Source organism: Eupeodes corollae, chromosome 3 (assembly GCF_945859685.1).
Source record: "Eupeodes corollae chromosome 3, idEupCoro1.1, whole genome shotgun sequence".
Classification (NCBI taxonomy): domain Eukaryota; kingdom Metazoa; phylum Arthropoda; class Insecta; order Diptera; family Syrphidae; genus Eupeodes; species Eupeodes corollae.
Window position 1 is genome coordinate 44,000,747 of NC_079149.1, and position 12,805 is coordinate 44,013,551.

Consider the following 12,805-nt stretch of genomic DNA (forward strand, 5'->3'; position numbering starts at 1 on the left):
AGAAATCAGTCTCGTTTCGGAATCAACTCAAACTCGTGTAACAAAGACTTGTATCGGTATGGTTTTTGTGGTTTTTCTCGCGATTAGTTTAATTTTTAGTCTCATCTCGTCGATTCTAGAGGTCGTCTCGTAAATTATGGTAAAGGTTTTAAATTCAACTGGAGTCTAATGATTGTGTTCAAAAACCGCGAGGAAATAGAAATAGATTTATCGTGCGCTATTTTTCACTTACAGCTTATGACTATTAATATAGACAACAAACCATATTTTGACAATTCTTCGTCTTAAGTTGTATGAAGGAGTTATACCACACTTTCCGAAAAAAATCTTATGATTGAAAATTTTTAGTGTAAAATAATATTTTTTAATATTTCCTAATCAAGAATATTTAGGAAAAAATTTCACAATAACTCTAGAAAAAAAGTTTCCAATAAGAGATTTCACTTTTAATACCCTTAATTCAGTAAGCTGTCATCCTTAAATATGTAATTTTCTGATATTTGGAATGTAAAAATTATACCATTTCTAAAAATAGAATGATACGGGCATTGAGCTCTGCAAAATTCACTACAAATTAAATCATCGTTTGATTAACGAACTTTACAAATTTTGGTTTCATAATTTTGTTTCTACTAAAATTTAGGCATTTAACATTCGCGAAGCACGGTTTAAGAACAAAACTCTGTAGATACTTCACTTCTAGAAGCACTGTTAGATTCACAAAAAAACATTATAAAATTGAAAAGTTTATACGACGATGTTCGAGTAACGTTAATAATGTTACTGTCACAAATAATTTTAAAGGCTTTTCTTTAAGTTCAGTCTAAGTGCGTTACTGAAGCAACGGCCTAGATTCTCATCGTGCTCAAAATTTTAGACATATCTCACCTTAATAAAGTGCACCACGAATAAACTCATACTTTTTTATTTAAATTGCTGGACTATCGGAATAATTTAATTGAGAAACCAAACTTTAAGAAAATACTTAAACTAAATTCATTTCCATGTGTGCATAGTTCACTTTTACAAATCCGTAACATACTCAACTCATGTCTCTTCCTCTTCAAACATACATCCTGTCGTTTCTCGCCTCTTGATCAATTGCCATATCCTATACTTGTCCACCCCTTATAAGTATGGAAAAAGGATATAGTACGTACAGTTCTTGTTCAAATGAACTATGCACGTGTACTGTATCCTTACATGAATGAAAATGCAAACGGTCAGTAAGCTTTAAAGGATTTATCCTTTGGATTTCGATAAAGTAAATCTGCTTTCATGAACCTCTTCTGGAATGTAAGGAAAGAGAGATGGTGAGTTATTGAGGGATAGAAAAAGATTAAAAAATAACATTCTTTCACACATACTTATGTCCAAGAGTATATATCCAATTTTTATTCCTTTTTGATTGAATATCCTTTTGACACTTTTAAATAAATTCCTTAAACTTTATTTAATCAATGAATTTTCTTTTTTAATTGCAGACATTGTAAAACTACGTTGTATTGTGGAATCCGTTCATTCATCACAAGCTTCCTTAATGGCAAACGATACAAGAAACATCTACAAAAGACGTCCTAATATAGAATCAGATTGTTGTGTAGATGTGGGGACATCAACCCTTTGGAAAGATATTGTAAATACAGCCCTTCATAATCTTGGCTATTCGATGGAAGTTGCAAGTACAGCAAGAGGTAAATTAAATATTTTGAATATTTTATAGTTTTTTTTTTTAGATTTTAAAATTCCAGTAGAAGAGAAATATTTTACTATAATTAATTTATATAATTTGAAATTTTCAGGTTCAGTTATAATTAAAAATTGGAAACCAATTCCTTTGGAAAATATTTCCGACAATCCTGTGGTACAAGTTGGTGATATATTGGGTGAATTGGCGTCTGTTATTACACTAAGGATAATTATTTTAAGAGCGAAATCATCTCCTTTCGGTGAAATCAAAGATAAATTATTGAGATTGTTGGTTTTACAATCGCATACGTTACTCAGATCAAGTGGATGTCCTTTAGATGAGGTGAGTTAAAATTTAATATTATTTATAAATCATCAAAGAATAAAATTATCACAATAAATGCCTGCAAAAATATTTTTGCGTTAAAATTTCGATTTGATTTCAATAACAACATTTTCAACATTTCTTTGAAAATACTTCGAATACTTTTGGTATTTATTTTGATGATTCTGGGGCATAAATAAATTTTCATTTGGCCTGGTAACGTTCACAAAGACACCACCCAACAGAAGTAAGACTTCTGTAAGGTTTAAGGATATGAAGGATTAAGCTAACCTATACGAAAAATGCTTAATCATCAATCGGTTAATTATTTTAAGGACGAGTTTTAAATTTTGTTTGTGCTTGTCAGTGTCTATTCAGCTACAGAAGAGTAAGGATTTTGAAAATAACATTCTCACAACGTTGACTTTTAAAAGCCCAAAAAAAAGTCAAAAAAAAAATGTAAACAAAGTTGGTTACATCCCAAAACAATAGAAAAACAAACTGAAATCGTGAAATTTGTTTGCTTTTTGGTATTACGATAAAAGAACAATACCGTTTTCTGATTCATGATCTTTTTTTTATTTTCCATATCAAAACCGATCTAAAAAAATTTTATAATTTAAGCTGCAAGAAAAAAAGATTGATACTTTTAAAAAATAAGACAACATTTTGGCACTGAAAAACTTTATATATATTATTTAACATGTTTCCTTAAAATCAAAAGTAAATTATTTAAATGAAATCAAAAAAAAAAACTATTCATAGAAAAAAATGTATGAGTTTATTTAAAAGTTATTTCAATAAAAGTTTTCATTTTGATGCATTAAAAATATATGCACTAAGAGAAAACAATGGATATTTTTAACTTCCCACAGGAATGGGTCAGATTTGCAAATTGAAAATTTTAACATTACCCTATGTTTCAAGGTCTCTAGAGTCGAAATAAAAGATTTATAGCAAGATATCAGGGCATGCGTGTGTACGTATGTAGGTTCGCACGTTCGCGACGTTTTTTTCGTCGTCCATAGCTCAAGAACCAGTAGTGATTTCGACTCCAAATACATTTTATTATACAGAAAATAATACAGAAAGGGCTCTCAAGAAAATTGCGCAGAATACCATAGCAGTTTAAAAAAAGGTGAACATTTTTGTTAACCCTCACAAACCAAAAACCCTAAAGACTTGAATTAATTTGTATGTAATACATTGTAACGTGATGCCAAACAAGTAATTTTTTTTTGAAAAAAAAAATCCAATAAACAGTTCTTTTTTACAAAACAAGAAAAGTGACAAAAATTTCAGTTGGTTTTTCTCCATAACAATTTTGTTCAACGGAAAATAACGTTTTTAAAATCTGGTAAAATTTTGAGAAAAACCGAATTGACAGTTTTTTTATAAGAAATTAAAACCTAAAAAATTAATAAAAGTTCGTAAAAATTGCCTTTCGACTCAAATGTCTTCAAAAATTTAAAATATTGGTTTCGAACTTATTTTATCTCCAATAAAATATTGTTTTCGACATTCAGTAAATTTTTGATAAAAATCCAGCAGTAAGCTTTTTCATAAAAAAACCTACAAAAAACAGAACGAAAATTTGGTAAAATGATGTTCGGTTCTCGATATCACGTTAACAAAAAAAGATATTGACTTAAAATTAATTAATTTTATCCAATTTGTATTTGTTTATTTAAGAAATAAAAACTACTAAAATTGGTAAAAATGAGGTAGCGACTAAAAAATCACTTTAACGAAAATAGATTTTGAAATCAAACTCTTTTATTTTATGTTATTAATTTTGTACAATAATTCAATTACCTATTTTTTTAACAAAACACGAAATTCTACAAACCTTTTAAAGAAGACAAATTGACGGACAGGATGGTAAAATATCAGTGTGGGTCGCATACCACCCACTTTTTTAATAATCAAATCAAATGCGACAGTTTTGCTAATAACGTAACCATTGATAACAATCCGGACCACTTTAATGGATTTCAAAGACCCAATGAGCGAAAATCTGGGGTTGATGGTGTACGACCGGCTTATTGGGTTCCTACTTTGAAAGTAGTACGACCTAAGGCTTTAAGCAAAATACAATGTTAAATTGTTTGATTTAAATCTAATAACCTAATTATTTACTGCTTTAGCAGAAATTTTCTCCAGTTGTTCTTGAGCGAGGCTCACGCTATTGGTTTTTTATATCACTTAATTGTCAAGGGTCAAGAACTTACTTTACGGGGACCCAATAGTTCTGGAGTTTTTTTTAACTGTGACTGCAAGTTCAAATGTTCACCATTTTTCTTGCAAATGTAAACTATTTCAATGCATGATTGAAGCGTCTACCGTTCTATTTTTAGCAGTGGCATAAATCTTAATTGCCAAATAGCAGAAAACGACTTTTTCAAAACCTGTACCTCGCAGAATAGCGGACTATTAAAAATGCATCCATTAATTAGAAAACGTTTTTGCCTCCGGAGAAATTTAAATTAACAAAAACACATTTCAGTTAAAAATTAATCTTAGAAAAGGATATAATTTAAATGTTTAAGGAAATTTCTTTGATTTTAAGAAAAACCATAGAAAATCATGCTTGAAAAAGTCAACAAAAGATGTAAAGTTAATTTGATATTCCTTTTGACAAAAACTATAATTTTATTTCTGTTTAGCAAATGTTCTCATTCAAAATAAATGTTTTAATCCTTTTTATGAAAAAGCAAATGTCTGATTTATAACGCATGTATGTTTGTATGTTTGCACCCGACAATAACTCATCCTCCGTTGTTTCTTATTCACTCGCATATTACATAAATTCGTCATATGAATCTATGCCTTCAAAAGTTCTTGATACATTATTTTAAAGCATCTTATTAAAATAATAATTCGGCTTAAGTTAAGTACTTATTTTCTTCTATATTGGCATGACATACACTTAAACGCATTATACTATACCCATATACCTCTACACAAAGAAATTATATTTTTGATTTTAAGACCATAAAGGGATTTCAAAAATACACATACAAATATGTTAGCTACCAAAAACCCATCAATTGTTGATGAACGTCTAAGAGTCTATCATGAACATACACACAAAACATTATAATGTATCTAATCAGTCAACCAAACTATAATATAGTGATTTTTAGAATGTTCCTCTTGTAGAATCCTTCAAAACCGTCGTCGTCACCCCCAACAAAAACGAAGTTACTTGTACTCGTATGTATTTGGAAAGACAACTTTCATTATTCGTTTCTTTAACCTAATCCTTCAGAGCAAGGATCAAAATATTGCGTTTTCATTTGTACGAATATGTGCAAAACTATCGCACAGAGGTCGGTCGGTGGTAATGTATTTAAAGAGGTATCTCTAAGCCTTGTATGACGCAAGATGTATGTAGGGATATCAAAGGGGATATTAGGCAGATGTATTTTATTCAAAAATATTCAATCCACCTTAAGATACATATTCCTTCCCTTCCCTACACCATCTACAATAATTTTCCACCTTTCCACCTTTGTGCCTTAGAAAGATTGAAAATCACAAACACACATGCCGAAACGGTTTAAAACTTAAAAGACAGACAAACAAGTACACCTTTGTGTTGTAATAAAAGCTTTGGCTGGCTGGATGGCATATATAGCTCCATACCTAAAGCTAGAGAGAACATTTTCTTATTCTTAATCGGATCAGGATAAGCGTTTCAGGTTCGCATATATTAGATAAAAGATACAAATAATGAGCCATATACAGTTGTTTATGTGTGTGTGTTGGTGTATGCTAATACTCTAAAACTTATGAAACTAATATAATATGAAAGGGGTAGGCATTTTCACTCCCAAAGCGGCTTCCGTATTTGACGGCTTTGTGAATAGTCTTCATCCCCATTACAGCTAGGTGTTATGTATAGAGGCTGAGAAGTGGTGGAGGTAGAAGGTAGAAGTGGTACGGGGAGAAGTGGGGTTGACAGTGTGCAAATGATTTGATTTGTCTTTTGCATTCAAAAGAATTATAAATCATATCGTATATTATAGTTCATTCCTTCAAAAGTAAAAGAAAACATTATCCACAATTAACAAACGAAAAAAAACAAGGACGTTTAAAGGATCGGATTAATTTTATAATTTGACTCATCATATGTTTTTCTCAACCTTCTTATTGTCGTAAATACAAATTTCCCCTAAAAGTAACGTAATGAATTCGTTTAACTTGGAGTTAAGTTTTTGAGAAGATGAAAGGTTTAATCGTTCAACCGGAAGAAAGGCAAATGGCGGGTTTTACATCCAAACGTAGGATGAGGGGGTTGGGATGATGTCTAAAGGTGTTCAAAATTTAATCTTTCTCACTCGTCTTAGACACAAAGCTTTACTATTTGAGAAATGATTCTACATTGTACATATGTGTAAAAATGTGTGTTCAGTATAAAATAGGTATGTGTTTAGCATAGAATTAAAATCAAGATTATTAGAACTGGGGATTAGTGTATTTTTGTATTCAAAGAAGACAAGATACACAAAGTAAAATAAAGGAACTTTACACAAAGCATCAGGTGTTGCTTTGGACATACATACTCAGGTATATATTCATATAAGTTTAAAAGGTCTTAAAATAGACTAAACAAACAGACTTTGAGTTTTAAAAATGTTTGGAATGTGTGTTTTTTTTAATGTTAAACTGTTTGACTTCATGCTTTTAATATGAATCTTAATTAATCCAATAAGCTAAGAAAGATTTGTCCATAAGCAGTTTTTAAGAATCAACATCAATTCCAATTCTCAATCGTTTCTATAGACATTGTATGCAACAATGCAGAGGTAAGTGCTTTCCAAGCACTTTTCTCTAGGAGGTGTATTATACAAACACGTTTTACAAGTTGAGGGGGTTTTCCTCTTTACTTCCGCCTTCCCTTAAAGCAAATACTCAATATAGGTCACTTTTTAATATAGGTATTCATTTGAGGTTGGTGACGAGACGAGAAAAGTCTAAATGGCATCCGAGACGAGAGTTTATGTTTCAGACCAACATTTTCCGAGAAGTCACTCAGTATTTTCGGACTTGTATTTGTTTTAATTTACTGTTAAAATGTTCTATAAAGTTATTGTTTGAAGTTTTAAAAAAATGTGTGTTTTAAACCGAAATTTTTAAGATACTCTGGAAATACCTATTTTGTTTGTTATAATTAGCGAACATTATAAGGGTTTTGTATACCTTAACATCCAAAAGACACAGTGTGAGTATTAGGAAAAGAGCGAAGGATTGGATAGGAGGTGCTGGTGTGACTGATTTTGAATTCCTCAACATTGCAAGGATAGGAAAAGATAAAGGGTGGCAAGGCATTCCACATTCGCGTAGTAAGCCTAAAAATTGAATATCTGCCCTTCATAGTACCGAAGTTGTGGTCAAGGGTAAACTAAATGGCATTCCTGGAAGATGTTAAATTGTTCAAGAAGAGGAATGCAACTGGATATTTCACTCGAGCAAAGCCTTACGAGGAATTGACAAATTCTTCAAAAGTAATTCTTGTCATGAAAAGTGCTTTCTCAAATTAGCCGTTCGGATTCGGCATAAAAACTGTAGGTCCCTTCCATCTCTGGCAAGTCACTAGGCCCTGGTTCTTCATGGACTGTTTCGCCACCTAATTTTTAATTTTTAAGACAAGAAATTTTACGACGATGCTCGAGTGACGTAATCGTGATGATGTTAATGTCACCAATCATTTTAAAGCTCTTCTTTGAATGCTGTTCAAAAAGCTAAAATAAGTTACTGTAGAACCAGCCGAGAGATGAGAGTTATATTCAAGTTTCGGAAGCATATAAGTTTTGTAGATTGTAGCCAGATCAGACGAATATGAAAAGCTGAGAGTGCTTTCGTGAGCGAAACAATTTATTGGATTAGAAGTAGCAGACATGAGGTCATTTATAAAAATTAAGAAAAAGGTCGGAGACAAAACGCAGCCCTGGGGCACACCAGCATTTATTTTATGGGTTTCAGACTTTAATCTAATATCTAATCCGGATTTGTTCCGTAACTAACCTTTCATTCATAACTTCTGAATTAAATTTTCCACAAAAACTAGTTTTACCATTTTCTTTAGTTTATTAGCCTGGTTCACAGTAAACAGTTTTAAGTTACAAAAATTGTAATAAAAAGGATTATTTTGATAGTTTTTGACAAAATTTTCAAATTTAAAATTTTTTTTTTAAATACAAAAATTCTTAAGCCTGATAAAATATTCATAACGGAATTAACATTGAAAATGGTTTCTTTTTTTTAAATTAATAAAATAAATTGTAAAATTTTACAAGGACGTCTCAAATAATAAACACCATATTGCCTATTTGAATTTCGACACAATTAGCCTTTCATTAAGGCATTTATATCTAAAGAAACGTCATTTAGATGCAAATTCTCTGAACCTGCCAAGAACAAAAAACATATCAAAAAAAGCCAGTCCTCAAATGTATTCCTTGGGTACATGATTGCATTCAGCCTGATGTTCAATAAGTGTTTTTACCACTCTTTTAAATTAATTGTTACTCTTGAAACAAAAAACCTTCTTTTGAACTTTTGCGCAATCCTACTTAAAGCATTTAATTTGAATTCAATTGTTATTTTCAATCATTTCTTCTTTCCTTTTCTTTCAGGTTATCCTTTCGCAGATCTGTCGTAGTTCATACCAAAGTTCATTTGATTATACAGGAGAAATTTCCGATGATTTGCGCCGCAAATTTGACCAGTGGTGGAGCAATCAGCTTTCACCACAATCCCCTATAGCACCGAAAATGCTGCCCTTTATGGCTGCTGCGGCAGCAGCAGGTGCACCCCACCAGCCAAGTGGCATGGACTTTAGTACCGTTGGTCAAATGGCGGCTGCAGCTGCTGCCGCACGCAGTATGCATCACACGAATCGTGACAACCTTCTGGGCGATAGCCATCAACCACCACCACCACCGCCACATCATCTTCACCCGAGTATGATTGTCCATCCAGTTATGCATCCACATCCGATGCATCCGCATCATGGTTCATATCCGACGAATCAAAAGACCCGCATGCGAACGAGTTTCGATCCAGAAATGGAGTTGCCCAAACTACAGAAATGGTTTCAAGAGAATCCTCACCCCTCACGGCAGCAGATACAAACCTATGTGATGCAATTGAATTCGCTGGAGTCACGACGCGGCCGCAAGCCGTTGGATGTTAATAACGTGGTATACTGGTTTAAGAATGCACGTGCTGCCCAAAAGCGGGCTGAAATGCGCGGTGGTGTGGGACAGATGCCGGGTGCGGGTATGGGAGGAGCTGGCGGACCCTTGGGTGCTGGCCATTCGGCCAATGGATACCTGAATCATCATGCCCAGCAAATGATGTCTCACGACTATTTGAAGAGTCCGATGAGTCTGAAGTCCGATGATATTGATACAATGTCGCAGCACTCCGACGACATGGATGATGACCAAAGTCGGCCGATTTCCCCTCAGCTGCCACTATCGCTGACCATGCATGAACGCAACAGATCACCCGAAGATGGACGTTCGTCAATGGGCAAAGACGATGCGACAAGCAACCACAATGGATCGACGGCCGCCGAAAGGAACAGTCATTCGGCTGGTGGAGGCAATAATAACGAGGAGCTGCCAAATGGAAATACAGATCGTCACTCTGATGTTGAGACACATTCACAACATGGCGAATCCAACAACAATAATAATAGTAGCAACAATAACAACAACACCAACAACAATAACTCAAGCCATCGAAGCTTAGACGAACGCTGTGAATCACCCAAAAACTCACACAAGTCTGAAGATCTCGAAATGGACGATGACAATGACAATGATAATGACCATGACTTTGGAACACCTTCGCCCGATCTACGAAAGGACATCTTTCCAATGGTTTCGAATGCAATGTTTCCACAGTCGCTCATGTACATGACCTATATGCCGGGCTTTGGTCAACCCGGTCATCATCCGCATCATGCTGGAGCCGGGATGCATCCCTCGGTGCCAATGGGTACGAGCAACTTAAGTCTATCGAATATCTCGAGCGAAGAGCGACGCAAGCGGAATCGAACGTTCATTGATCCCGTGACGGAGGTGCCAAAGCTCGAACAATGGTTTTCAATGCAATCGCATCCATCGCATAATATGATAATAAAGTATACCGATGATTTGAATACGATGCCTTATAGGTGAGTTAAATATTTGATTAGTCTTTTAATTGTTATTTTTTCAAATTATATTTTCTCTAATTTAATATTGAATATTTTCTTCTTGTTAATTTTTTGCAGACAAAAGTTTCCCCGCCTAGAAAGCAAAAATGTCCAATTCTGGTTCAAGAACCGTCGAGCCAAGAACAAACGTCTAAAATCAATCTTCGACCCGCAGACACAATGTCCCCAACTCGGCGGAATCAACTCGTTCGGGCTGAAATATGAGGAGCGGGATTGAAATACGGCATCCAATGGTGCTACCTACCAAGCACCATCTCCCTACGGGCCATCTTTATTCTATCCCAGCATAAGTCGATAATAATAGTGAATAACTCTGAATAATTCAGGAGGACAATGATGACGTCATATCACATAAGGAAAATCCTTGCCATTGATCTAAACATAGAAATAACTCAAACTTATACCACATAAGAAAAAGGTATCAAGCCTCGTGAGATATCCCAAAATTGAAAATCAAAACTCCGTTTTTCCAAACCATACATGGAACTAACAATAAAAAGAATATAATTATTTTAATACAAACAACGCACTTATAAATTTTTTGCAATTACAACAAATTCAAAAATTAGTCAAAGTATTTGTAAGAAAATAAACATTAACAGAAAATATTAAATTAGTTTTCCTTTTGTACAATGATACAAAAATAAAATAATATCAAACTTCCAAAATCCCAGTTGAATAGTCTGTAATAATTCATATTTTTTCTATATTATTAAAAATAATAAATTTAAAGAAAATTGTATTTAATTAATATTAATAATACTAATTTCCATTTTCCTTAAAAATAAATTAATTAAAACCAAAGATAAAATAAAAATAGAAGTTAAAATTAATTAAAAGAAAAAACAAAATAAATATAAATCAAAGGAAAAACAAAAATGTATAACAATAAATTTTAGTTTTAAGTAAAACAATAATAATATTAGTTTTAGTACTAAATCAAAATCAAAACCTTTATTTTAAGCATGAAAATCAAATATATAAGTGAAATGAAAATTTAAAACTAAAATTGTAGGTTTTTCTTTATTTCCTTATTTATACAAATATTTCTTGTTTTCGTTTGTTAAGTTCGTTAAAATTAAATTTAAACGTAATTTACATTTTGAGCAATATCGATTTTTAAAAAAATATGAAATTATTACAAATATCTTATTGGCTGCAATTTTTTGTAAATACTATTAAAAGCCTTGACAATTTATGTTTGTTTACTTTTTTTGCTGTCTTGTATGATTTTTATTTAAAAATATGTTATATAAAAATAAATAATTATTTTTTAATTTATATAAAAATTGTTAAAAATTCAGTTTTATACTTTTGGTATACAATACCGTTTAATACGACGAATCCATTTATTGTATTTAAATTAAAGTAAATAATTAAATTAAAAACATTTCTATGAATAATAAATAAGTAATTATAATTAAATTATTGAAAACAAATTAAATAAAGAATAAATCAAATTTAAATCAACAACATCAATGTAGGAAAGTTTTTTGAAAAGTATTATTCCATTGTAAATTAAAAATAACATAAAGTTAAAACAAAATAAATAAAAAAAATGAATTTCAATTAAAAAGATTGTGTTTTAATTTTCAGACGAATTGTTTAACCAGGAGTTTATCTGATCGGATCTATTTTTCGAAATAATTTTGTACATCATTATGGAGCTCTAAATGCAATAAAACAATATGGATTGAAACACCTTATAACGTTTCACTTATGTTTCGGCCACATTGAAGAAAGCAAGTAGAGCAGGCAAACAGGAAAGGTTTTTTTTCATTTGGATTCTAATAATAGGTTATAAGGACTCTTAGTTAGACTTAGTATAACTTGCTTAACACTTAGTAGTTTGCCAAGCAAATTTATTACATGTGTGCCTCAATGTAGATAATTAAATCGATATTTCTAATAACAATTAAGAATCGAATAATATAAACTATTTCATATGGTTGTTTGAGAAACAACAAAAACCTAATTCTATTTCTAAAATACCAAGATAACATGTAAAGGGTGGGCCAGTAAAATGAACAAGATCCAATAAATAAATTAGGTTGTGAAGAACAGGCAGGTCCTGATTTAGGGGAGGGCAACCCGGCGAAAGCCCGGGGACTCCACAAACGGGGGCCCTCACAATAGACACTTCGGAAAATTTTTGTTTCAAATTCCAACTAATAAACACTGGTAAACATCTTCTCCTTTGATATTAATTTTTTTGCTCTTTTACTTTACCTACAGCCTAGAGTACTTTGTACACACATGATTATTTAATTGTATTGATCTTAAATAACAAAAATCATCAATCAGTGAAATATCGAAATCTCAAATGGCCCTGATATAAAGCACTTCCAATTCACTACCCATCTTGAGAGAGTTCACCAATCGCTAAATGGCTAAGTGGGGTGGTACTTGCCCGCAACCTCAGAGGTTGGATATTCAATTCCTTGTCTCGATATAAATTAATTGCTGTATATGAAGAATCCGTGTTCTTCAATTCAATAATTTGTTCATCGGCTGTTCAATTCTTTGATTTCGTGCAGAAATTGTACACGTTTATCACA

General features: G+C 32.2%; 1 protein-coding gene across 1 annotated transcript in view; it reads left to right on the forward strand.

Annotated features, from left to right (window-relative positions):
• LOC129952249 (uncharacterized) overlaps positions 1 to 10,925 on the forward strand; it is a 135,252-nt gene extending 124,327 nt beyond the window's left edge. The window contains exons 3-6 of the mRNA XM_056064750.1: positions 1,485 to 1,694; positions 1,803 to 2,032; positions 8,656 to 10,205; positions 10,305 to 10,925. Coding sequence (XP_055920725.1) covers positions 1,485 to 1,694; positions 1,803 to 2,032; positions 8,656 to 10,205; positions 10,305 to 10,464 — 2,150 coding nt within the window. The 3' untranslated portion in view covers positions 10,465 to 10,925. The remainder of the gene's footprint in view (positions 1 to 1,484; positions 1,695 to 1,802; positions 2,033 to 8,655; positions 10,206 to 10,304) is intronic.
• The last annotated feature ends 1,880 nt before the right edge of the window (positions 10,926 to 12,805 follow it).